The 25530-nt window shown below is 53.5% G+C and overlaps 1 protein-coding gene across 1 annotated transcript; it reads left to right on the plus strand.

The window, feature by feature from the left end:
- Window positions 1-60: 60 nt before the first annotated feature.
- NELFA (negative elongation factor complex member A) lies at window positions 61-24050 on the plus strand. Its single transcript, XM_082653894.1, has 11 exons — window positions 61-315; window positions 15533-15704; window positions 16994-17155; window positions 19142-19231; window positions 20647-20777; window positions 20867-20936; window positions 21112-21200; window positions 21967-22078; window positions 22789-23072; window positions 23164-23263; window positions 23371-24050. The coding sequence occupies exons 1-11, from the start codon at window positions 106-108 to the stop codon at window positions 23553-23555; spliced, it is 1605 nt and encodes a 534-aa protein (XP_082510020.1). The 5' UTR covers window positions 61-105; the 3' UTR covers window positions 23556-24050.
- Window positions 24051-25530: the final 1480 nt, after the last annotated feature.

The raw sequence follows: 25530 nt of genomic DNA on the forward strand, positions 1-25530 counted from the left end.
GCCGTTCGCCCTGCGGGCGCCGCCATGTTGAGGGTCCTCGCCGCGGGCGCGTAGGTGTCCTCATAAGATGCCGGCTCGGCGGTGGCCGGCTTTTTCCCCCTCAAGATGGCGTCCATGCGGGAGAGCGACACGGGCCTGTGGCTGCACAACAAGCTGGGGGCCACGGACGAGCTGTGGGCGCCGCCCAGCATCGCGTCCCTGCTCACGGCTGCGGTTATCGACAACATCCGCCTCTGTTTCCATGGCCTCTCGTCGGCCGTGAAGCTCAAGCTGCTGCTCGGGACGCTGCACCTCCCGCGCCGCACGGTGGACGAGGTGAGGCGGGCGGCGGTGCGGACGCGGGGCCGGCCTCCCCCTCGGGGCCGCGCCTCCCCGGGACCCGAGACGCCGGCCCTAGCGGACCCTCCTCCCCCGCTCCCGTCCCCTCCCCTCCCCCCTCCCGCCCCTCGGACCCTCGCAGTCCGCGGACCCGTTCCCCTCCTCACCGCCCCCCCGCGGTGGACGCGAGCCCTAGCCGCCCGCCTGCACCTGTCGGAGCCGCGGGCGAGGTGCCCGGACGGGGGGAGGGGGGTCGGGCTGTCGGGGGCCCGCCTCGGGCTCAGCGCCCACCTCGGTTTTCTTGCTTTCACCTGTCGGGGTACCCACCCGGTTCGGTCACCCTGCGCTCTGGGTTCTTGCCACACGCTCGTGTTCTTGCATCGTTCTCATCAGTGGGTCTGTCCGACTTCTTCTCTGCTTGTTTTCCTTAACGGTAAATTGTGTCGCTTTGTGCGCCAAGTAAGTAGTTTTTCAAAATGTTGAGGCGCCGTAGTTGTTTAAACGTTCCCCAACTACTGTCGCAGTGACTGCCCCGTTATTATAGTTGATAGTTTTTTTTTTATATATAACGTGTACAAGAGAAACAGGATAAAGCTGTGTCCAGAGACCTCCCCCACCTGTGCCGGGTCACAACCCTTGCCCTCTCCCCTCGCTCACTTTGGGAGGTGATCACTTCTCTGCCATTCCTTGCGATTTATCAGTTGTATAGGCGTTTTTCAGCAGTACAGTTTGGTTTTGCCTGGCTTGAACTTAATGTTACGGTATCATATCGTGTGTTTCGCGTGAGTGATGTGGGTGTGTCTGTCCTCTTCGTGTTGTTGACACCTTGACACATTCATCCAACCTGCGGCCCCGCTGTGGTGTAATTTTCACTGCTGAATAGTGTTCCATTCTCTGAGTATGCCTGTGGTTGGGCATCTTTTCATGTGCTTATTCATTATTTGATGTTCTTTTTTGTTAATTGTTCAAGAAAAAATTTTCCCCCCATGTATTTTTTTCATTGCTTTGTAGGAGTTTTATTTATTATTATTTTTTAAACATTTATTTATTGCTGCACGGCGCGGCTTGCAGGATCTTAGTTCCCGGACCAGGGATTGAACCCTAGCAGTGGAAGCGTGGAGTCCTAACCACTGGACCTCCAGGGAATTCCCGCTTTGTAGGAGTTTTTTAAAAAATAAATGTTGAATAGCAGCCTTTTTTCGGATGTGTATGTTGCAGATTTCTTCCAGTTGTGATTGATTTAGCTTTCTCCATGGAGCCTTCAGAGTCACAGAAGCTCTTAGCCGTATCTAAGCAGGTGTACTCTTAGGATATGCTTCCCTGCTGGGGCGCCGGGGGAGGGAACTCCCTGTTGTCTTGTCAGAGATGTCCAGTTTTGCCTTCCGCCTATACAGAGTCTTTCTCCTGTGCAGAGTGCTCCAAGAACGTGGCCTGGGGTGGGTGGAAGTTTGTCTCCCGCATAACCTGTTTATTAACCATACTTGTCCTGAGTTCACGGCCAAAACGTTAAATAAGAAAAAGCCATTTTTGGCCGAAGCCGTGTTGGGATCGAAGCCTGGCCACAATGCTTGCCCTTGAACAGGTCTCAGTAATTAAGGATCTTAAGGGAAGTGAGAGAATGCAGGAACAAAGGAAAAGCCGTTAAGAAATGGTAGTTCGGCAATAAAGCAGAGTCCTAGTTCTTCCTCCAGGGATGTAAGTAATAATCTGATACACATCTTTTGAGTTCTGCAAGAACTAAGACCCCCACGCAGGCGGAGGATGGAATGCTGACATTGAGCCATGTGACTTCCGTCAACCACCAAAGCCCCCTCATGAATATGCATGTACCCTTAGCTTAAAACGTCCTCACTTTTGGCTTGGGGAAGATCCTGCTGTTCCCCTTACTGGCTGCAAGGAATACATCCTTCCTTCTTTGGGGCTTGGTTGTGTCTTTTGGCTCAACACTCATCAAGAGGTGAACCCGGTTTGGGGGTAACAATTGTAGTAGATGTGAACATGAATGAATATTGAATTTTATCAAATGTTTATAATGTCTGTTGACATATAGTTTGCCACATTTACAGAATAGCATTGTGTTTTTTGTTTTTGTTTTTTGGCTGCCTTGGGTCTTCATTGATGGGCGGGCTCTCTCTACTTGCCGCCAGCAGGGGCTCCTCCTTGTTGCGGTGAGCGGGCTTCTCATTGCGGTGGCTTCTCTTGTTGCAGAGCACGGGCTCTAGGCACGTGGGCTTCAGTAGTTGTGGCTCGCGGGCTCTAGAGCACAGGCGCAGTAGTTGTGGCGCACGGGCTTAGGTGCTCCGCGGCACATGGGATCTTCCCAGACCAAGGATGGAGCCCGTGTCCCCTGCATTGGCAGGCGGATTCTTAACCACTGCGCCACCAGGGAGGTCCCAGAATAGCATTAGCTGTTAACCAACCTGGCATATCCCTAACTTGGTCATTTTATATGTAGGATTATGTTGTTCTGGTATTTTGTGTAGGAATCTTGTCTCTGTGTTCATGGGTGAGATTAACCTCTAATTTTACTTTCCCAGACTGTCTTTGTCAGATATTGGTGTTGAAGTTATGCTACCCTTATAAAAGGAGTGGTAATGTATCTTCTATTTTCCCCTTCTTTGGAAAGTTTGTCTAACAATGGAATTATTTCTTTCTAAATGTTTGGTAGAACTTAGTGATAAAGCCATCTGGGGGCCTGGATTTTCTTTGTGGGAACATATTTTAGTGTTGATGCTTGGTTTTATGTTCTTCGTAAGTAAACTTTTCTGGATATTATATATTTTCTAGTGATTTGGCAGTTCCTATTAAAACTTCGAATGTATTAGCATAAAGTAGATAATAACATTCTCTTATCATTTTTTAAAAAATGGTTATTTATTTATTTTGGCTGTGCTGGGTCTTAGTTGCGGCCTGCGGACTCTTAGTTGCGGCATGCATGTGGGATCTAGTTCCTTGACCAGGGATTGAACCTGGGCCCCCTGCATTGGGAGTGCAGAGTCTTACCCACTGGACCACCAGGGAGGTCCCACAGGTTATTTTATTTATTTATTCGGTTACACTGGGAGTTAAGTTGCAGCATTCGGGCTCCTTAGTTGTGGCATGTGAACTCTTAGTTACGGCATGCATGTGGGATCTAGTTCCCTGACCAGGGATCGAACCCAGGGTTCGAACCCTGACCAGGGATCAAACCCAGGGTTCGAACCCTGACCAGGGATCAAACCCAGGGTTCAAACCCTGACCAGGGATCGAACCCAGTGTTCGAACCCTGACCAGGGATCAAACCCAGGCCCCCTGCATTGGGAGCACGGAGTCTTATCCACTGCGCCACCAGTGAAGTCCTGGTTATTTTCTAATCACTGCATCCTACGAGTTTTGATAGTGTTTTCATTACCAAGTCACAATATTTTGTAATTTCTATGATGATTTCCTCACTGACCCTTTTGTAATTTAGAAATGTTTCTTAATCTCCATACATTGGAGGGAGGGAGGTTTTAGTTATGTTTTTACTAGTGATTTCTAGCTGGATTGAGTGCTTGTCAGTGAATATAGTCTATATTATTTCAGTCATTTGAAATTTAAGATTTGCTTAATGGCAAAATAGATGGTCAGTTTTTGTAAACATTGCAAGTGAGTTTCAGAAGCATTTTTATGATCAAGTTTTGTGATCCATTGCCCAGTATATGTTCATTTGGTCAAATTCGTTTCATCGTGTTGTACAGGTCTACTGTATTCTTGCTGATTTAAAAAATTATCAGTTAATGAGGGGATGTGTTTATCTCTGTTGTGATTATGGATTTGTCCGTCCTTATAGTTTTATCAACTTTTGCTTTCTGCATTTTGAGGTGATGTTATCAGGTGCTCACAAGTTTGGAATTGTTACTGTTGCCGTGTGAACTGAACCGTGGGTCTTTAGATAGTGGTCTCTGTAGTTGGTAATGTTCTGTCTGCTTTTGTCCAGCATTGATATAGGTGTACCAGCTTTCTTTCATTGATTTTTTAAAATACATAGTTTGTTCTTGGATTCTGTCTGCATTACAAGAAATTATAATGAAGAACTTGCTTAGCTAGGTTGAAAATGAACTAGGCCATTCTGGATAATTTAGTTTTCTGAAAGGCATTTTTAGTATATATTCAGTTGTCAAACAACAAAACAAAACAAACTTTCCAAAACATCCCAATTCACTTAGCTATTTTAATTATCTTTCTTTAGGGTCTGATGCCTTAGGGGATAACATTCTGAAGATGAAGCTTTTTTACATAGGACCATAGATACAGGGGGACTAGATGGCTGGGCTGCGTGTGTTCTGCACTGTATTAGCCAGGGGTCTCCAGAGAAACAGAACAAATAAGATGCGTGTGTACCTTACGTATACGTATATATAACACATGCGGGGGGAGTGGGGAGAGATGCTGGTTTTTATTGAAAGGAATTGGCTCACAAAAGCCTCCTGAAAAGTCCCAGGAGCTGCAGCCAGAAAGCGTGAGACCCAGGAGAGCTAAAGTGTAGTTCCAGTCTAAAAAGCCAGCTGGTCGGAGACCCAAGAAGAGCCAGTATTTCATCCAGGTCCCAAGACTGGAAAAGACCAAAGTCTCAGCTCAACAGTCAGGCAGAAGGAGTTCCATCTTACTCAGCCTTTTTGTTCTGTTCAGGTCTTCAATTGATTTAATGAGGGACACCCACATTAGGGAGGGCAGTCTGTGCAATTCAGATGCTAATCTCATCCAGAAACATCCTCATAGACACACCAAGAATAACTTTTGACCCCTTGGCCGGGACATATAAAAGTAAACATCGTACACAGCGTCTGCTACAACTTGAGTTTCTTAATGAAATCTCGAAACCAGTTCACTTGTTTTGTGATGTATCTATTTCTCTTAAAAGCTAAGTCAGCAACAGTTGTTAACTAAAAGGAGGGAAGAGGAAAAGAGATTTTAATGGTCCAGTATTTTAGTTTATTCAGTGAGGGGCACAGAAGTGATTTAGGGCCCCTGCTCTCAAAGAATTTAGAATTTGGTCCAGGAAGTAAGAATGATGTCAGGAGGCAATGTACATGAGGTGTTTTGCTAACTACAGAGTGTCGTAAAATGTCAATGCGGACTTCATGTTTTAGCTGTATTTGAAAGGGCCTTGAGGAACCTGTAAATGCTGCTACTGATAAAACCAGTGACCCCTCTTGTCCAAGTCCTTAGCATTGCCACCAAAGGAAGTTTTGGGGAGAGTTTTAGGGCTGCCTGAGGTAACTCTTTAGTATGTAAAATTATCCAACTCATGAGACTGCTGTGGGAAGCCTAGGGATTCCAGGGATCAGTGACTGGGATAGCTACATATTTATCACCTGGGGTAACAGGTCAGGCCAGCTGCCAAGTGAATAAGAAACAGTGTTTCCCCAAGGACATGTCACAGTTGTGAATCGTCACAGCATGCCCTTTAATCACTATGGCTGCCTTATTCACTGAGAAACTCTGTGGTCTAAAAATCACAGACTTGGGCTTCCCTGGTGGCGCAATGGTTAAGAATCCGCCTGCCAACGCAGGGGACACGGGTTCGAGCCCTGGTCCAGGAAGATCCCACATGCTGCGGAGCAGTTGGGCCCGTGTGCCACAACTACTGAGCCTGCGCTCTAGAGCCCGTGAGCCACAACTACTGAGCCCACGTGCCACAACTACTGAAGCCCATGCGCCTAGAGCCTGTGCTCCGCAACAAGAGAAGCCACCCCTCACCACAACTAGAGAAAGCCCGCGCACAGCAACAAAGACCCAACGCAGCCAAAAATAAATAAATAAATAAATTTTTAAAATAATGAAGATCACAGACTCTCGGAAACTGCTGTTTAAAGTCATATCAGTAATAGTGAAACACCCCACTTTTGCTTGGAGGATCTAAGACACTTTGACACAAAGAAGCAGCCTCAGTTTCCAGCCCAGGTGCAGAGGCTCGGATAAGGGGTGTGTGAGCATGACACCCACGTCTCTCACTGTTGTTGTTTCTAAGGAAACTGGACCAGGTCCACCTGACAGTTCTGACACTGACCTTTTACACACAGACTCGCCACTTCATTGGAATTTTACCTAAACTCCACTGTCCCCCAGAGTCAAGTACCTCAGTCATTTCCTTTCTGTGGTCAGGTGCCCATAGTGCCTCTGGCGTGGGACTCCAGTGGTCCCAGCGAGTCAGTAACTTGATGTCAGGCCATAGGATTGCCCCTGAGGGCCTTGGGCCCATTGGCCCAGGACAGTGGCTTCACTCTGTAGTTCTGTAATTTCCTAGGATGTGTTTTGGTGAAAAAATTTTTAAAATTTTATCCTACAAAGTCTGTTGGGCTTCTTGAAATTGTGATTATCTTTCATCTGTTAATTCTTAACAGTTTCCTCTATAGACCTTGCCTTGGTCCCAGTTTCTGTTCCCTTTCTCTCTGAATCTCCAGTCAGGTGTGTGGGAGACTTCCCTCTGTTTTCTGTGCAGCCTCTTTGGTGTTTTCAAGCCGTTTTTTTTCCTGCCTGTTATGATCTGGGTAGCATCGGACTTATTCCGTCTCTTTCTTATTCTGTTGTTAAACTTATTTACTGATTTCCTTTCAAAGTCTCTTCTGTTTAGCTTCTCTGTTTTATTCCCACATCCTACTCCACTTTCCCCATAGGTGGCAACTTGCCCTGTTCTGTTCTATTACGTGTTTTTGTGTGAGTGTTCTTTAAAGATGTGTATTGTTTTTAGGGACTTTTTTTCATTTGAAGTATAATTGACATAAACATATTGAAAGTGTAGTGTGACATGTGCACACCTGTAAAACCATTACAGTGAAGATAGCATTCTCCTCCTGCCTCTTTGTAACCCTCCTGTCCCTCTCCCTTGCTGAGTAATCAGCGATCTCCTTTCTGTCTCCATAGCTTGGTTGGCATTTCCTGGAATGTTATATTAATAGTGCTGTTTTTGTCTGGCTTTCGCTCAGCATCCTTATCTTGAGTTCACGCTTGTGTTATGTGTGTTAGTAGCTCGTAACTCTTCCTGCCGAGTAGTGTCCCTCTGAATGGACGTGTTTACACGTATGGACAGGTCCTTGTGTGGACTGTCGCCATTTCTCTAGAGGAGACGCCTGGGAGAGGACGGGCAGGCCCCCTGATAGGAGACTGCCAGACTGCTTTCCAGGGTGCCGGTATCATTTCAGTATCCCCAGAGGAGTGTGGAGGGCATGGTGGGTTTTTTTAATGCAAACACTCTAGTAGGTTTCAGTTTACATTTCCATGGTGACTAAAGGTGTTGAGCCTCTCTGGTAAAGTGTTTGCTCAAATTGGGGTGGGGGGGTGCATGTATTTTTAATTGATATAAATTCTATTGTCTTACATATCTCAGTGTTTGTAAACAAAATGTGTTTTTAACATCCACTTGTGTTGCGTTCATCTAACCCTAGGGTTGGCAAACTGAGGCCTGTGGCTTGTTTTCTCTGCAGTCTGTAAACTGAGAATGTTCTGAGCATTATTAAAGGGTTAGTGAAAAAAGATGAGACAGAGCTGCGTAGCCCCCAGGGCCTGAAATAGTCAGTCTCTGGCCCTTTACAGAAAAGTGTGCCAGCTCCTGACCTGCTCAGCTGCACCCCGACTGTTGCCACCCCCATGCATGCCGCCCTCCAGCCCTGGTAGCAGGCTGCCCCCAGCTCACAACAGCAGTCATGCTGTGACACAAAGCTCCTTACCCGTGGATGGCTGTGAACACATACTTGGAATCTATGCCCAGGGGCGGGATTGTTGGGTCATAGAAGGTATTTGCGTGCCCGCACTGTGGGCACCTGTGCGATCTCCCTCACCCCCCAGCACTTGGCCTTGTCCACTTTTCTGCTTTTGCAAATCAGTGGTTGGAAAGTGCTGCGGTGTGTACATTTGGGTTTTTTTCCAGTTCACTTGAGGTATCTGTGGCTGGGTTCGTTGCCGTCTCAGATTTCCTTTTTGTAGGTTGCCCATTAATAACACCTGCCTGTGTTTTATTGGGGTTGCTATCCTCTTGTTGGTTTGCGGGGCCTGTTTGTATATTTTAATGTGGAACACTGCTGGTTTTGAACATTACAGATCCATCTGCCTGCTAGACTTCCCATTTGCTCATCACCTTTCCTTTAATGCACAGTAATATGTTTTTGGCTCATGGTTTGTGTTTTGAAGTTTTGTTTAAGAAGTCATTAACTGTGCTGCTTTTGTTTCTCCTCACTTTGTAGCTCTCCTGTTCAGAGATCCACGTCTAATGCCTCAGTACTACACCTCATTGGTGTGGGTGGATGGGGAGAAGGTGTTATTTTTCTCTGTTCTGAGCCCAGGGTTCCCAGCCATGCGTTGAAATGCAAGCCAACTCTCCTTTTCTTGTGGATTTGCGGTGCCACGTGTGTCTGTGTGTGTGGTGTTCCAGCAGCCCACGCCAGTCTGCCCTCTTAGCAACAACGGGAAGCCCCTCACTTACTCTGCATCTGTCTCCCCCAGAGACCCATAAAAGCTTGTTACCACGAGAGTGCTAAAGGCAGGATTCTCACTGATGATTTTATTTCATCTAAAGGCTCAGGCTCCCATAACAAAAATACCATAAACTTGGTGATTTACATAATAGACATTTATTTTCTTACAATTTTGGATGACGGAAAGAAAGCCCACGATGAACTGTTCGTCTGAGCTGGCTGATTCAGTTTCTTGTGAGGGCCCTCTTCCTGGCTTGCAGATGGCAGCCTTCTGGCTGTGTGCTCAGCAGCGGCAGGAGAGAGCGAGCCCTGCCCTGGGGGCTCTGTTATAAGGACACTAATCCCATTCATCAAGGCCCAGCCCTCACACCTAGTCACCTCCCAAAGATTAGGGTTTCAGCATGTGAACTTGAGGGGGGACACAAACATTCAGCTCATAACAGTGGTCTTTTTTGTCTTTAACCCGCCCTTTTTTTCTCCTCAAACGTTTTTGTAAAATCTTGTGCAGTTGCCTCATGGTAGTTGTATTAGTTTGCGGTAAAGTACCACAGAGTAGATGTCTTAGAACAACGCAAGTGTGTTGTCTCACAGCTCTGAGTGGCCAGGAGTCAAATCCATGCCTCTCTCCGAACTTCTCGTAGCCTCAGGTGTTCTTTGGCTGGTAGGGGCGTTGCTCTAGTCCCGTGACCGGCTTCTCCACAGGAGCCTTCACGTCATCTTCCCTCTGTGTGTGTTCATCTCTGTCCAGATATCCCCTTTTTATAAGGATGCTAGCTGTGTTGGATTACGACCCATTTGAATGACCTCATTTTAACTCGATGACCTCCATAAAGGCCCTGTCTCCAAATAAGGTCAGATTCTGAGGTCCTTGGGGTAAGGACTCCAGCAAATCTTGAAGGGGCACAGTGCAACCTGTAGCAGTAGGTTTTTGTGAACACAAGGGAGTTCTCAGTTTCTTTAGTGCTCACCTGTGAGCTTGTTGAGACCAGGTTGTGTGTCTTGTGTGTCTCCGTATCCCTAATGCCCCCCTTTGCCAGGCCCTCAGTGGAGGGGCCCCCGTGTGTGTAGGATGGATGCGTTATAGAGATTCACGCTAATTGCAGCTCCGTCTTGGTGATGCTTCCACACCAGTGCCCACGCCGTAGCTGCATTCTTTTTCCTGCCTCACAGGACCTACTTTATCTACTTGGTCTCCCGTCCCGTTGGTGGACATGCAGCTGTTTCCTGTCTTTTGCTGCAGTGAATTCTCTCAGGTGTGCAAGGTAACTAGAGGATAAATTCTTCTTCTTCTTCTTTTTTTGTAGTTTTTATTTATTTTTATTGGAATATATTAATAATTGACTTAACAGTGTTGTGTTTCAGGTGTACAGCAAAGTGATTCAGTTACGCATACACACATACATACATATTCTTTTTCAGATTCTTTTCCCTTATAGGGTATTACAAAATATTGAGTAGAGTTTCCTGTGCTATGCAGTAGGTCCTTGTTGGTTATCTCTTTTATATATAGTAGTGTGTATATTTTAATCCCAAACTCCTAATTTATTTCTCCCTCCCCTGCTTTGGTAACCATAAGTTTGTTTTCTATGTCTGTGGGTCTATTTCTGTTTTGTGTGTAAGTTCATTTGTATCATTTTTCTTAGATTTCACAAATATATAATATTTGTCTTTTTTTGACTTCACTTAGTATAATAATCTCTGGGTCCATCCATGGCATTATTTCATTGTTTTTATGTCTGAGTAATGTTCCATTGTATACATGTACCGCATCTTCTTTATCCATTCCTCTGTTGATGGACACTTAGGTTGCTTCCGTGTCCTGGCTGTTGTAAGTAGTGCTGTGGTGAACACTGGGGTGTGTGTACCTTTTAGAATTAGAGTTTTCTCCTTATATATGCCCAGGAGTGGGATTGTAGGATCATATGGTAGCTCTAGTTTTAGTTTTTTGTGGAACCTCCACAAACTGGCTGCACCAGTTTACATCCCCACCAACAGTGTAGGAGAGGGGTCCCTTTTCTCCACAGCCTCTCCAGCATTTATTACTTGTAGGCGTTTTGCTGATGGCCGTTCTGACCGGCGTGAGGTGGTACCTCATTGCACTTCTGATGTGCATTTCTCTAATGATTACCGATGTTGAGCATCTTTTCATGTGCCTTTGGGCTGTTTGTATGTCTTCTTTGAAGAAATGTCTATTTAGATCTTCTGCCTATTTTTTGATTTGGTTTTTTTTATGTTGAGTTTTATGAGCTGTTTGTATATTTTGGAGATTAATCCCTTGTTGGTTGCATCATTTACAAATATTTTCTCCATTTTGTAGGTTGTCTTTTTGTTCATGGTTCCTTTATTTTTGTTTTTGTTTCCATTACTCTAGGAGATGGATCCAAAAATATATTGCTGTGATTTATGTCAAAAAGTGTTCTGCCTATGTTTTCCTCTGAGAGTTTTATAGTATCGCGTCTTGCACTTAGATCTCTAATCCAGAGGATAAATTCTTGGAAGTGCTAATTACTCAGGCAAAAGCACATACGTCATAAATTGTGATGAGCATCACTAAAATAAAGTTAGTAGAGGGAATTCCCTGGCGGTCCAGTGGTTAGGACTCCATGCTTTCACTGCCTAGGGCGTGGGTTCGATCCTTGGTCGGGGAACTAAGATCCTGCAAGCTGCGCCGTGCGGCCAAAAATTTAAAAGAATAAATAAAATAAACTTGGTAGAGGTTATGCCCAGTGAAGTTCTTGTCAGTGTGTGGTCGCCTGCTCCCTGGGAGGTGTTCTCGCTCCTGCCAGACGCTGTTCCGAGTGCCGAATCCCCAGATGACTGCAGCCACTGCTGCTAACGCACCCCCAGGCTGTCCTGGGAGCGCTGACAGGTTCGGGGTTCGGCCTGAGATGGTTGGACTCAGGAGCGTGTGCCACAAAGCCCTCCGCCATCATGCCCGTCCTCCCAGGCGGGCCAGCAGGGGCCACCCGGCTCCGCCCTGCCCATCCCTGAAGTGGGAATTGTATCTCCTCCTCCGTTTATTTTGCATTTCTCTTATGTTGAATGAGGCTGAGCATCCTTTGCATGTTTTAAAGTGTTAAATCATTTTTCTAGTGGTAAACTTTTAAAAAATTGACATGTAAGATCAATCTCTATATATGTGTGTTTGTTCTTTATATATATAGACATCTATAAAGTATACACACTCATATATGTGTGCATTTTTTTTTAATTGCCTGTGATAGGAGTTGCAAAGTATTTTTTTCACCCAGTTTGCCATTTCTCTTGATTTAATTTAGGGAATTTGGAGCTTTTTGGTGGTTTTCCATGGGAAACATACTTAAGTAGTAAAATTCAAATGCATGTCTTTTGTGGCTCCTTGGTTTAGAATCGTAACTACAGAGGCTTCTTCCTTAGCAGTCGTACAAAAGAGAGACTTCTGTGGTTTCTCCTGTGCTGTTACAGTCTCATTTCTCAAATTGAAATCTGATGCATTTGAAGTTTATCTGGGAATAAAGTGAGAGGTAGGGAACGTATTTAATCACGTGGCATTTGTAATTTTAATGTGTGGTAAAATCGATCTTTCTCTTGTTACCTTAAAAAAATTTTTTTTCTTATTTTTGTTTATTGCTTTTCTCATAGGAAGTTTAGAATCAGATTGTCCAGTTCTGTGAAGAAAATATTTCTGCAACTTGAGTGGGGTCACCCTAGACTTATGAGGGAAAGTGTCCGTCTTTATGGTATTGTCACAAAGATGACAATACACCTTGTCAATACACCATAAAGATGACATCCATACACCTTGTCATCCATTCAAGCATTTTGGGGGGCTCCTTGTCATTGTAATGCATTCTTAGAGATTTAGTGACGTCTTAAGTCTGTTTTGAGGTATGGTCTTTTTATTGATTTTGTTACCTCTTGTTGTCTTGCTGTGTCTTGAACTCATTTCTCTGCTTTATGTCCTTATTTGAGAGAGTTTAAAAATTCGTGGCGCTCTACCTGGTCATAAACATCGTGTGCTCAGTAGAGGCGTGTCTAGCGGTTATTGGTGTTTTCTGTCCTGTCCTCTTTCCGTTTGACTCTCGGTTCCTTGTCTGCTGGTTCCTCCACTATTGTGACTCCTCTGGACTGAAGCACATGCTTCCTGGCCCAGCTTTTACAGGAGCTCCGTGTCAGGGAGGGCCAGAGCCGTGTTCCAGGTGACAGGGACCATCCCTTGGACACAGGCCGGTCCTTGCCGGCCCACTGCCAGGCTGCCCCCTCCAGAGACAGCTCAGCTGTGCTTCCTGGGCACCCGGACTTCTGACATCTGGGAACATGGTGCCCAGCCAGGGCCAGGGACACTCCTGCCTCCAGGCAGGAGCCCAGGTGTGACGCCAACTTTGGAGACGTCTGCGGGCTTTGGCTAAGCTTGCCTTATGGCCCCCTGTTTTTTTCCTCATACAGTTTCTCAAACTGAGATATTCACATAGGATTCATTCTTTCAAAGTGTACAAATCAGTGGTTATGGTACATCACAGTGCTGTGCAGTCATTGCCACTACCTGATACCAGAACGTTTTCGTCTCTCTGAGAAGGAAACCCCTAGCTCACTGGCAGCCACTCCCTGTCCCCACTCCAGCCCCAGGACCACCGTCCCACCTCCCGGGCCTGTGGGTGACCTGTCCTGGACGTTTCACACGCACAGAGCCATCCGGCGTGTGCTCTCTCAGGTCTGGCTTCTTTCACAGAGCTTCCTGTTTTCACGGTTCATCACATTGTCACGTCGTGTGTCTTTTTATTGCCAAATAATGTTTCGTTGTATAGATAAACCACATTTTGGTCATCCATTCATCAGATGATGGCCTTGGAATTGCTTCCACTTTTGGGTTGTTACCAATACAGCCAGCCATTCACGTGTGAGTTTTTGGGTAGACATACGTTTTCAGTTCTTTCGGGTCTGTACCTGGGAGTGGAGTTGTTAGCTCACGTGGTTATCTGTTTGTCATTTTTCTTTTAAATTTTGGCCGTGCGGCCTTGTGGATCTCAGTTTCCCGACCAGGGGTTGAACGCGTGCCTCAGCTGTGTGAGCACAGAGTCCTAACCACTAGACCACCAGGGAGCTGCCTGTTTGTCTTTCTGGGGAAGCGCCAGATGGCTTCTCTAATGGCCGCACCATCTTACAGCCTGCGCCCTGCCCCAGGCAGCGTCAGAGGGCTCCAGGTGCCCTGCCCCTTGGCCCTCTGCAGTTCTGGGCTCGGGCGTGGGAGGTAGCTCCTCCTGCTGGGCCACCTCAGCTCCATTTGCAGGCTCCCCCCTCCCCAGCACCTGGGCGTCCCCTCACGCGCAGTGTGTGTGTCTCTCGTTCCTAACGCTTTGGGGTGACTGCCGAGGGCGCAGCCTGCCATCTGGGTGGAGCCACTTAGTTTGAGACTTAGGTATGGGGGGGGCTTCTTTGTTATGTTTTTTACATAACTTTAGTTTGCCAGGGACACATTTTCACTCTTTAACTCATAGTAAGTGACAGATAAAATTGTTTTTCATTTCGTGCCTTTTGTTTTTGTTTTTGCGGTACACCGGCTTCTCACTGTTGGCCTTTTGTTTTTAATGTAGGAAAGAGTTGATAGCTCAGCTAAATACAGGGGGAAAGGTGGTAGACGGGCTCATTCTTCTAAAACATCAAAAAAGCCCCCAGCACAAATGTTAAAAAATAAATAAGCGTTTACGATTTTTGCCACACGTCAAAAGAACTTATTTCTATGTATTTCAAGAGACAGCCTTTTAGAGTTGGGTCAGCTGGCACCTGGCCCTGTGCTTGGCCAAGGGGAGGCGCCCAGCCTCAGGCGGGAATGCCAGAGCCTTGACGCTTCGACCTCGGCTGCGCGTGCGCCTGGGGGGGATGCGGGGCTCAGCCAGGCATTCTGTCTGGACCACCGCTGGAGGCAGGCGGGCCGGGGCTTCCGGGGCAGGTGAGGGGATCCTGATTCCTGAGGGTGGTGGGAAGCTGGGCATGAGGGTTAAGCCAGAGCCTGAGGGGATGGATGGGTCAGCGCAGGCGAGGGGGAGCTGCCAGGTGAGGGGTGACAGGTGGACCAGGAGCTTGGGTGGGAGAGGGCAGGTGCGAGGGGGGCCGTATTCAGGCTTGGGCCCGCGTCTGGGCCTTAAGCAGCGGTGACCGCGGGCCGCTGTGGCCACTCGCAGCTGTGGGAGGAAGCGGCACCTCGAGCGCAGCAGACACGCCGGCCACGGCCTGTCCCCGGAGCCAGGTCCCCCAGGTCCTCGAGGGGGGGGACCCGGCCTCCTGCGGGCTCTCCTCTGTCACGTGAGCCCGTCACATGGCCATGGGGCGTGCGGGGACTTACTTGCCCCTGTTCTCCCGGCGGCCTTTCATACCCAGTCCCTTCCCAGCCGCCGCAGGTGCCGAGCCGCGGCGTTGGCCTGCCCACCCCGGTGCTCCCCACACCCCAGACGCCCCAGTGGCAGGTTCCCCAGCAGGGGGCGGGAACGGCCCCCCGTCTTGGGCGGCCCTTCTGTTTGCCGGGCCGCTGCACCCGGAGGCAGTGGGGAGATGCGGGGGCAGCCGGCGAGGTGTGGGCATGCGGCGGGGCGGGGCGGGGCGGGGGGGGGGGCTCTCCTGAGGGCGGGACCGGCATGGGGGCGGTGGCTGAAGAGACTGGGTCCCGCCCCGTGCGCGCAGAAGCTCCGGCGGGCTTGAAGGGGGCTCCTTCCTGTGTCTGAACGAGCAAAGGTGCGCCCCACAGACCTGAGCCAGGGGTGGCAGGGTGGGGTCGGCGACAAGGACTGCCATCTCTCCTCTCCCGGCAGATGAAGGGTGCCCTCACAGAGATCATCCAGCTCGCCACCCTGGACTCGGACCCCTGGGTTCTCATGGTGGCCGACATTCTGAAGTCCTTTCCTGACACCGGATCTCTTAACCTTGACCTCGAAGAGCAGAATCCCAACGTTCAAGATATTTTAGGAGAACTTAGAGAAAAGGGTAGGTTGGGTGTGTTTGCTTTACGCTGGGCGGAGGGCGATGGGTCTTCCTTTAAACCCTCTTTTGTAACATGAGTTTGACTTCGAGAGTGTCGCACGCTGTGCTGTGTCGTGCTGGCTGTATCCGTGCACCCCTGCCCCGGGCGCTGCTGGCTGGCTTTTGGCCAGTCTGACAGGGCAGCCCAGAGGCTCCCTCCTCACTGTACGTGCTCTATCCTTCACATTCAGGCACCCCTCTCCGCACTCAGCTCCGTGAGGGCACGGGCTCTGCCCACTCAGAGCCTAGAACATTCCCTGGCACGGAGTAGATGCTCATAACTGTGTGTTGAAAATATCAGCAGTTTACTTGTCTGGAACACGAACTGAAAACCACTTAGAACATATAAAGATGGGAAGGTCTGCTCCTCCCTGAATTCCTCTCCTAGTTTGGAGAATTGGAACTGCAGCCCTTTAAAGATGGAACCTGTGCTCCTGCGGTCCCGCAGGGGCGGTGGCCTGGCCGTCCCCAGGGGTGGCTGCCAGTGCCTCCTCTTAACTGTGAGATGATCGCTCTTACTCGGTAGGCTTTCGCTTGACTTGTAACTGCCCACAAGCTACATGGATGCTTCCAGAGCATTGGAACGCAAACCCAAGATGTTTCTGTCCTGGTGATTAGCTTGATGAGGGTCCAGACAGGTCCACGCCCTCCTGGGTGTCCTCTCTCTGGTGGGAGGGGCCTGCTCTGTCTTCTGCCCAGGGGCTTCTGGGCGTGCCTCCCGGGGGCAGGAAGAACAGCGGTGGCGCTGGTCTGTGCTCCCCACCCAGGGCCTTCTCCCGAGCTCTAACTGCCTGGTGAACCCACAGACCTAGGGAACGTGCCTGGGTGCTTCTTGTGGGGGCCAGGATTCAGAGGGTCCAGGAGAAACCATCCGCGGGGGCCGTGGGGACTGAGGGGGAACCCGGGATGGCCCCGGGCTTCCCCTTCCTACGGCGCTTGCTCTAGGGGTGCACAGAGCCCCTTCCAAACGTAGCTGATGGACATCTGGGGTGGGGCCGGGTGCTTCTGCCTTTAAAAAGCCCCACAGGGATTCTGCTGAGCCCTCCTGTCCTGCCCTTGACCTTTGGCCCAGGTTGGTGGCCTTGACTGCTGGCCTGTGGCAGGCAGGCAGTGGATACTTGTTTTCTGTTCTGAGATCGAAGCAGAAGCTCCACTGCTATAAACAGGAAACTGTGCGTTTTCACGTTAGCGGTGAAAATCGGGCCTGCGTAAGGGAAATGCACCTCCTAACATGTTGGTTCTCGAACGAGCAGTGAACGAGTGTGAGGCGTCGGCCATGCTGCCGCTGGAGTGCCAGTACTTGAATAAAAACGCCCTGACGACCCTCGCTGGGCCCCTCACTCCCCCAGTGAAACATTTTCAGTTGAAAAGGAAGCCGAAGAGTGCCACGCTGAGGGCCGAGCTCCTGCAGAAATGTGAGTCCCGCTGTCGGCACGCGGGTGTGGGGCAGGTGCGCCTGGCCTAGGAGGCACTGGGACTCAGTGCCCGCTGTCGGCACGCGGGTGTGGGGCGGGTGCGCTTGGCCTAGGGCGCACGGGGACTCAGTGCCCGCTGTCGGCACGCGGGTGTGGGGCGGGTGCGCCTGGCCTAGGAGGCACTGGGACTCAGTGCCCGCTGTCGGCACGCGGGTGTGGGGCGGGTGCGCTTGGCCTAGGGCGCACGGGGACTCAGTGCCCACTGTCGGCACGCGGGTGTGGGGCGGGTGCGCTTGGCCTAGGGCGCACGGGGACTCAGTGCCCGCTGTCGGCACGCGGGTGTGGGGCGGGTGCGCCTGGCCTAGGAGGCACTGGGACTCAGTGCCCGCTGTCGGCACGCGGGTGTGGGGCGGGTGCGCTTGGCCTAGGGCGCACGGGGACTCAGTGCCCGCTGTCGGCACGCGGGTGTGGGGCGGGTGCGCCTGGCCTAGGAGGCACTGGGACTCAGTGCCCGCTGTCGGCACGCGGGTGTGGGGCGGGTGCGCCTGGCCTAGGAGGCACTGGGACTCAGTGCCCGCTGTCGGCACGCGGGTGTGGGGCGGGTGCGCCTGGCCTAGGGCGCACTGGGACTCGTCGGGACCCTCCTCAGCGGGGGCTGCCTTGCCCGGCCTGGAAGGTCCAGCAGATTTGGGAAAACTGACTGCCGAGCAAATCATGCTTTTGTCCTATGTCTGTAGTTATTATTTTTAGATTTCTTTTAGGTTTTATGGTACCTAACTGTCTTTTAAAGACAGAGTTCTACGTAGTTTTTTTCTTTTTTTATTAGAAATTTATTGATTGCTACGCTGAGCTGTGTGTTCTAAAAATCTACTTTAGAAACTTCCGAATTTTCAGGTTAAAGTATTTGTAATCTTTGTTCCAAAAATGAGATCTACCAACTGAGTCACACGGGTGATGAGACAGGCAGCCTGGAAGAGATTGGAGAGGCTGCGTCCTAACTCCTGTAGCCCTGCCTCATTCTTGCAGATGATCTCAATTTGACTTTAAAGATGTTTGGTCATTTTATTCATGTTTTTTTAAGTAGTGGTTTCTAAAATGTACATGGAAGATACTTGCTCGGAAAAAGGCCAGGAAATGGATTCCTTTGACTGGTAGCAGAACTTTTATTGCAAGTGGTTATGGTATTGGTATTAATAACCCGTATAAATGCCCCGTTTTCAAAGAATCCCAATAAAACACAGCAGCCATCGTGACTCTCGGTTCCAGATGGACAGCGTCCTGGGGTCAGCACTGCGCTGTGGCTTCATGGAGCTGGCAGTGCGCGGCCCGGGCCCCCAGCCCCCTGGGCAGCTCCCAGGCCCCTCCGTGCGGTCAGCAGTGGCACCTGCCCCCAGCCCCCCATGGCAGAACCTGGTGCCGGGTGGGCGTGGGGCTCCCGTCCCTCCCCGAGCTTGTTTCCTGCCTCACGTTGATGCTTCTGTGAAGGGAAGGGTGAGGTTGTGCCAGGCGACCACCCACCAGTGAGGACGCTTCATCGGGGCCCCTCCCGCCCCCCCACCCCGGGAGGTGCAGCCGCCAGAGCCCTACTTGCTGCAAGTGTAGTTCTCTACACCAGGCGTCCCCAACCCCGGGGCCATGGACCGGGACCGCGGGCTGTTAGGAACCGGGCTGCGCAGCAGGAGGTGAGCAGCGGGCGAAGGAGCGAGCGAAGCTTCATCTGCCGCTCCGCGCCGCTCGCGTTACCTCCTGAACCATCCCCCGCCAACCCCAGTACGAGGAAAAGTTGTCTTCCACGAAACCGAAACCGGTCCCTGGTGCCAAAAAGGTTGGGGACCGCCGCCCTACACAGAAAGCGTAGTTGTAACGTTTGAAAGCAGACGAGCGAGCGTCTGTGCTCCAGTCCTCGCAACTCGACCTTCTTTGTAAATCCCACGGATGGAGGCGCTGTCGTCGGTGGGCGCTGACGCAGGCCACCTTGTCTTACAGCCACCGAGACCGCCCAGCAGCTGAAGAGGAGTGCGGGGGTGCCCTTCCATGCCAAGGGCCGGGGGCTGCTGCGGAAGATGGACACCACGAGTAAGGCCGGGCCGCTGCGGGGTCGGAGGGGAGGGCTCGCCCTTCCTCGGGAGCTCAGTCGTTGAACTTTGACCTGACTGGGCCACGGGCCCTGCGGTGCTGCCGGCTCTGTTGTGTGAAATGAGGGGGTCTCTTCCGCTTACGGAGGGTCCGGAAGGCTCCGCCTGAGATGAGGAAAGACCGGGATTGGAGGGAGACGCTCAGTCTCGGTTCTCGCTCGTCCTTATGGCCGTGGAGGGCATGGGCCGCCGCCTCCGCCCCAGGTCCTGCCGCCTGCGGCCCCGTGCCGGCCCCAGGTTCTCCGTGGGGCGAGGGCTCTACAAGCTCGAGGCTGACCGGGCCGCCGTCGTGTCGTCGGGTCTGCGCCCTCGTCCCTCCCTCGGGGCCGGAGCGCACCTCTTGCTCCCTGCCCACCCCACGCTGCCCAGGCCCAGGGCCGACCGGACAGGGCAGGTGGGTCGGTGAGAGCAGCAGCCAGGCTGCCACGGGAGCCTGAGGGGCTCGTGGGGGTCCTCCCTGCGGGGCCCACAGCCCACAGCACTCAGGTGGGAGCTGCCGTCTTGGTGTCGGCCAACTCAGCACTGTTGGGGGGAGCCCAGCCCCGTCTCCTCAGGGCCGGCTGTTGCCTTGGGTGGGGCCCTCACTGTAATGTCCCTGCCTGCCCCCCACGTGCCAGTCCCCCTGACAAAGCTCCCCTCACCTTCCTTCCCACACTCCGGCCGGGCGCCCCGACCCAGCGTGCCCACGGTGCGGTTCAGGGGTGCTTCCTGCTTCCCTGCCCTGTCCCATTGGCCGTGCCAAGGGGCCACCTGTGCACCGGGCCTGGGACGCCGTACATGATCTTGGTGTGAGTCAGCCCTGGTGTCTGCTCGCTGAGCACTGGGGCGGGGCCCAGTGGCAGGAATGGGGAGGCACTGGATGCCTGGGGAAGGGGCCAGGCCCCCTTCAAAAGGAGCCGTTCCTCATGTGTCAGGTGCCTTCCCCTTGAGAGAGATGAGGGGCCGGGCCCAGGGGAAGAGGGAGGGTGATTCTGGCTGCAGCGTGGGGCCTCTAGCCTGTAACACATCTGTTAACCCCGAGGTGCAAGAAAGAAGTGGAAGCTGAGAGTCCTGTCTGTGGTGATAAAGGACTGGGTGTGGCGTCTCTGTTGGTTTGGCATCTTGGGCAGAGACGTCAGTTTGGCTGTGGTGTCGCTGGTTGCCACGGCGTGCTCTTCTGGGCAGGCCGACCCGATGCCCCGGTGCTTGGGCACGGGGAGGTGCCCCTGGCACCTGCCCTCGCGGAGGCGCAGCACTTCTGGGGGAGCACTTGGCAGGCCAGCAGGGGTGGCTCTGGCGGAGACAGGCAAGCGGAATACGCAGCGGTGGCGGAGTAGCCGCTCCGCGAGGCCCCCTGACGGCCCGTCCTCTCCGCAGCCCCGCTCAAAGGCATCCCGAAGCAGGCGCCCTTCCGAAGCCCCACCGCCCCCAGCGTCTTCAGCCCCGCGGGGAACCGCACTGCCATCCCGCCGTCGAGGACGCCCCTGCGGAAGGAGAGGGGCGTGAAGGTGGGCGTGTCCCCTGGCAGCCCCGCCCACGCGGGACCAGCCGCGCTCCTTCCGTGGGGCTGAGGGTGGGCTTCTGTCTGTGTCGGCAGCTCCTCGACATCTCCGAGCTGGATATGGTCGGGGCCGGCCGGGAGGCCAAGAGGAGGAGGAAGACCCTGGGTGCGTATTGGGGCCCGTCCGCCCGCGGAGGCCCTGGTCTCTCGTCTACCGAGACGGAGACCGCCTCCGGCTGGAGAGGGGCAAGCCTGCGGGGCAGACCTGTCCTCAGAGTCGCCGCCGCCTCGGGCCGGGAGGGCCGCCGCCCGGGGCGCTGAGGCCTGTGCTCTGCCCGCAGACGCGGAGGCGGTGGAGAAGCCAGCCAAGGAAGAGACGGTCGTGGAGAACGCCACCCCCGACTACGCGGCCGGCCTGGTGTCCACACAGGTAAGGGCCGCGGGCGGCCGGAGCACATGCCCCCATTCCCAGCGTTAGCCGCGGAGGCACGTTCCGTGGGAGCACACGCGCGGATGCACACGTATGTACGTGGACACACGCAGAAGAGGTGGCGCCGGCGGGGCGCTGGCGTGCCCGCGGGCCCAGGTTTGGACAGCGCCACGCGCTCAGGGCTCCTCGGCGTCCCCCGTCCCGCAGGGGTGGTAGGGCGGCCTGCGGGAGGCCCCTCGCTGCCGGTGCGGCCTGCCTGGAGGGGCTGGGCAGCCAGGCGCCCTGTGTCTGTCATTTCTGGGTGGTGGGAAACTTCTCATTGCAGAGCTGTGTTTTCTTACTTTATTGAAAGGAGTGTCTTCCTTTTCTCATATGCTTTTGTGGTTTAAAAAAAAAAAAAATTTCTTCTTACCTCAAAGATGGCTGGTTTGGGAGGGTCCCTAACCAAACAGGGACAGCCTCGCCCCACCCTGCGCCCTCCCAACAAGGCAGCTCCAGGATGGGGGCGGCGGCAGGGCCGGACGCTTGGGGTCCAGCACTGCTGAGCGCGGGGCCCCTGGCCTGGAGCAGTCTCTATCCCTGGGGACAGCAGTGCCCCCAGTCCTGCTCCCGGGGGTGGGGGCCCTCCTGTGGGGCTGGAGGTTCGGGTTCACACTGGGCCGGGACGCTGAGGCCCACAGAGGAGCCGGCCCCATCCAGGACTGGGAGAGGCTCACGCTGAGCCCCCGGGCTGCTTTTGAGAGGAACCATGGTCTCTGTCTTCTAGAAACTCGGGTCTCTGAACAACGAGCCTGCGCTGCCATCCACGAGCTACCTGCCGGCTACGCCCAGTGTGGTCCCTGCCTCATCCTACATCCCCAGCTCCGAGGCCCCGCCAGGTGAGCGGGCACCCAGAGCAGGCAGCACCCACCAGGCAGGGAGCAGCATCTTCCCAGGACTCGCCCACGTGGTGCTTCCTTGGGTGTCAGGACCTCTGCTGGTGCCGCCGGGGCCGGAAGACCCTCCTGCCCAGCACGAGCTTCGAGAAGTAAACCCAGGGGTTTCAGCTGCTTTGCCCTTCACGGGTCCAGACAGGCAGCGCCCCTTCCCTTGTGCGGTGCCAGGTGTGAGGCCCAGTTTGTGAGCGGGAGGGGGGCTGCTGAGGTTACAGTGCCTCAGGGTCCTCATGTAGCCCTACAGTTTGAGAAAGAAGGCGCGGAAGGAAAGGTGGAGGGGGATCCGTGGGTTCTGCCCCGAGGCGTTTGCTCCCCGGGCTCAGCGTCGCCTGCCCGGGGGGGAGCTTGGCCTCGGGGAGGGGGTGGCCAGAGAGGGCCTGGGGGTCAGGCAGGCTTGCTGGGCTCCAGGAAGCAGCCCTCCGTCCCCTCGCCAGCGCCCAGGAGCCCATTAGCGCCTGGACGTCTTCCCTGCTGGTCTCAGAAGGCCTGAGCCCTCTGGCTCCCTGCTGGGGCTCTCGGGGGCGTGGGCCCCGTGCCCAGAGGTGCCGCCCGGGGCTCGCACCCCAGCTGCGGGTAGGAGGGCCCAGGCACTTCTCTCGGAGGCGGGGTCCCTGGCCCTGCCGGCCGCCCCCCAGGCCTTGCTCTGCTTGCAGCCCCGCCTGCCCGGGAAGCCAGCCTGCAGGCCAGCCGGCCCCCCGAGGAGCCCAGCGCCCCCAGCCCCGCGCTGCCGGCACAGTTCAAGCAGAGGGCGCCCCTGTACAACAGCGGCCTCAGCCCTGCAGCGCCCACACCCGCGGCGCCCACCTCGCCCCTGACGCCCACCACGCCCCCAGCCGTCGCCCCCGCCACCCAGACGCCTCCGGTGGCCATGGTGGCCCCCCAGGCCCAGGCCCAGCCCCCCGCCCAGCAGCAGCCCAAGAAGAACCTGTCGCTCACGGTAGGTGTGTGGGGCGGGGTGTGTGTGTGTGCGGCCCCGCCCACAGCAGGGGCGCCGGGGCCCAGCACCCAGCCCTGCTCCTCCACTGCAGAGAGAGCAGATGTTTGCCGCGCAGGAGATGTTCAAGACGGCCAACAAGGTCACACGGCCCGAGAAGGCCCTCATCCTGGGCTTCATGGCTGGCTCCCGAGGTGGGTCTGCGGCCGGCCCTGGGGGGTGGGGGGGGCCTGGGTCCTGCGGGGGTGGGGGACGCCCCCGCGCCCCCAGGCCCCTGCCCAGCGGCCCCTGCCCCCCTCAGAGAACCCGTGCCAGGAGCAGGGCGACGTGATCCAGATCAAGCTGAGCGAGCACACGGAGGACCTGCCCAAGTCGGACGGCCAGGGCAGCACCACCATGCTGGTGGACACGGTCTTCGAGATGAACTACGCCACGGGCCAGTGGACGCGCTTCAAGAAGTACAAGCCCATGGCCAACGCGTCCTAGGGCCGCCGCCGTGCCACCGAGGCCCAGCCCGCTTGAGCTTTGGGTTCAGTTTCTCTGGGGTGTTTTGGACTTATTTTCTAAATTTTAATATGGGTCCCTTTTGTGTGATTTAAGACACTTTTTTGCATTCAGTGTTACAGTTCTGAATGTTAAACTTAGCCCCGAAAGGTGTAACTTCCTAACCTTGGCACCAGCTCTGCCTGTTAGACTTCCGTCTTTTCTCATTTTTTCTTCAGTCCCACTGACCGCGAGAGAGGGCCTTTCTTGCTCGTGCAGCCCCTCTCCCCGCCCACGCGGCTGAGGGACCAAAGGTGGCGCCTGGTGTGTCTGAGAACGGGGCGGGGACGGCCGCCAGTGCCCAGGGATGGGGGATGCCAGGACACGCTCACCACCCACAGGTTTTGTATTTGTCTTTTGTACCGTTGTGAGCATTTAAGACCAGTCCTTGGGTACCTGTTTTCATTGTAAAAACTATCTAATTAAAGTTTAGCTTTTCTAAAGAAAAAGCACCAGAGCTGTGTTTCCAGCCAGCTCGACCTCTCTGCTCTGGGGCCCCAGCCCCTCTCTGGGGTGGGTGACGTTGGGGTCAGCCCAGGGGTCACTCCTGGATGGTGCGGGCGTGGGGAGCACGTCAAAGGGGCCTGGGGCTCAACCACCTGCGGGGCTGAGAAGAGTCTGCAGCTTCCTCTCCCGACTCTGTCACCTTTAACGGGGGTTTGGGAACCAAATTATAACAGGAACAAAAGCCTTTTCCCCAAATCGGAACGACACGCACTATCTACGATACTTGTTATACGTCCAAGGCCACGTTGGCCTCTCCCCAGATGTCAGGGGACTGTGCCAGATGCTTCAGGGTGATGACTCAAAGTGACTGGCAGCGGGACTTGCCTGGTGCTTCCACTGCAGGGGGCGTAGGTTCCGTCCCTGGTCGGGGAACTGAGATCCCGCATGCGGCACAGCGCGACCAAAAAAAAAAAAGAAAGAAAAGGGACTGGGGGACTGGAAGAGAGACCCAAACTTCAAAATGCAATTCCACATAAAGAAAAAAGCCTTTAAATTTTTTAATACAAAAATACTCATACACAATCTTCCAAACACAACTTCCGACCTTAAATCCTATTTCCCCGCAACCAGCAATTCTCAAATCTACATTTCAGTATCTTCCCCCAGAAGTGAATTTCAAGTTTTTTAAGTCTGTCAAAATTGGCGGTAGCACCTGGTACACCCCCCCAAAGGCGGAGCCTGGCCGCGTTCCGTGCGACGCTGAGACACCAGTAGGCACGTTGAGGTTTCTGTTTAATTTCACATCTCAACAGGGTGCGGTGGACACGACGCCTGCGGACACAGCACTTTACTCACTCATCAAACGCTCCACATCTCACAGGATCGAGAGTTCGGCAACTGACAGTCGTCTGTGTTACCTTTCATAAAAACAGGCTTATCTTTTCTTATTCCTGGACATACGGCAGTTCTAGAAGATGGCGCCGCACACACTGCAGTTTATGTGTCAAGGGAAACACTGGGAAGGCGCCGGGGCGCAGACCTGAGGGTGAGGCAGGGGGTCCCGAGCATTCTCGGAGGACGGGACCCGGGCGGGGGCGCCAGGCGGCCTCCCCGTGGTGCTCGCAGCTTAATCACCCGCTTTGGACATGCGCCCACGACCCCCAACGGAGAGAAGCGTCCCCGTGTCCAGAGGCCCGCGCTGGCGTCGACACGACACACGAGGGGTCCTGGTCAGCTCCTGATGCTGAGGAATCCTGAGGTGTTTGGGCGGTTTTCATTGTGTTTCTGCTTCACATTAACGACGAAGGGCTGAAGCTGACGTTCAGGAAAGACCGACTCCCCCGAAGCAAGCTCCCCTCAGACTCGGAGCAAAGGCCTCGGCCCCGTCGGGAGGGCCCCCGCAGCCCCACTGCTCCTGCAATGCCTTGTGCTCAGATCCATAAACTGGTTTTCTGGAGATTCTCAGAGTTGT

The sequence above is a fragment of the Grampus griseus genome, assembly GCF_964374135.1.
Source record: "Grampus griseus genome assembly, chromosome: 4".
NCBI lineage: Eukaryota > Metazoa > Chordata > Mammalia > Artiodactyla > Delphinidae > Grampus > Grampus griseus.

Bases quoted from the DNA above. Each gene is read 5' to 3' on its own strand.
- NELFA (XM_082653894.1), top strand. From the start codon at position 106: ATGGCGTCCATGCGGGAGAGCGACACGGGCCTGTGGCTGCACAACAAG. The intron at 22,079-22,788 runs GTGAGCGGGCAC...CTCTGCTTGCAG, and splicing joins CAGCTCCGAGGCCCCGCCAG to CCCCGCCTGCCCGGGAAGCC. The intron at 23,264-23,370 runs GTGGGTCTGCGG...TGCCCCCCTCAG, and splicing joins CTTCATGGCTGGCTCCCGAG to AGAACCCGTGCCAGGAGCAG.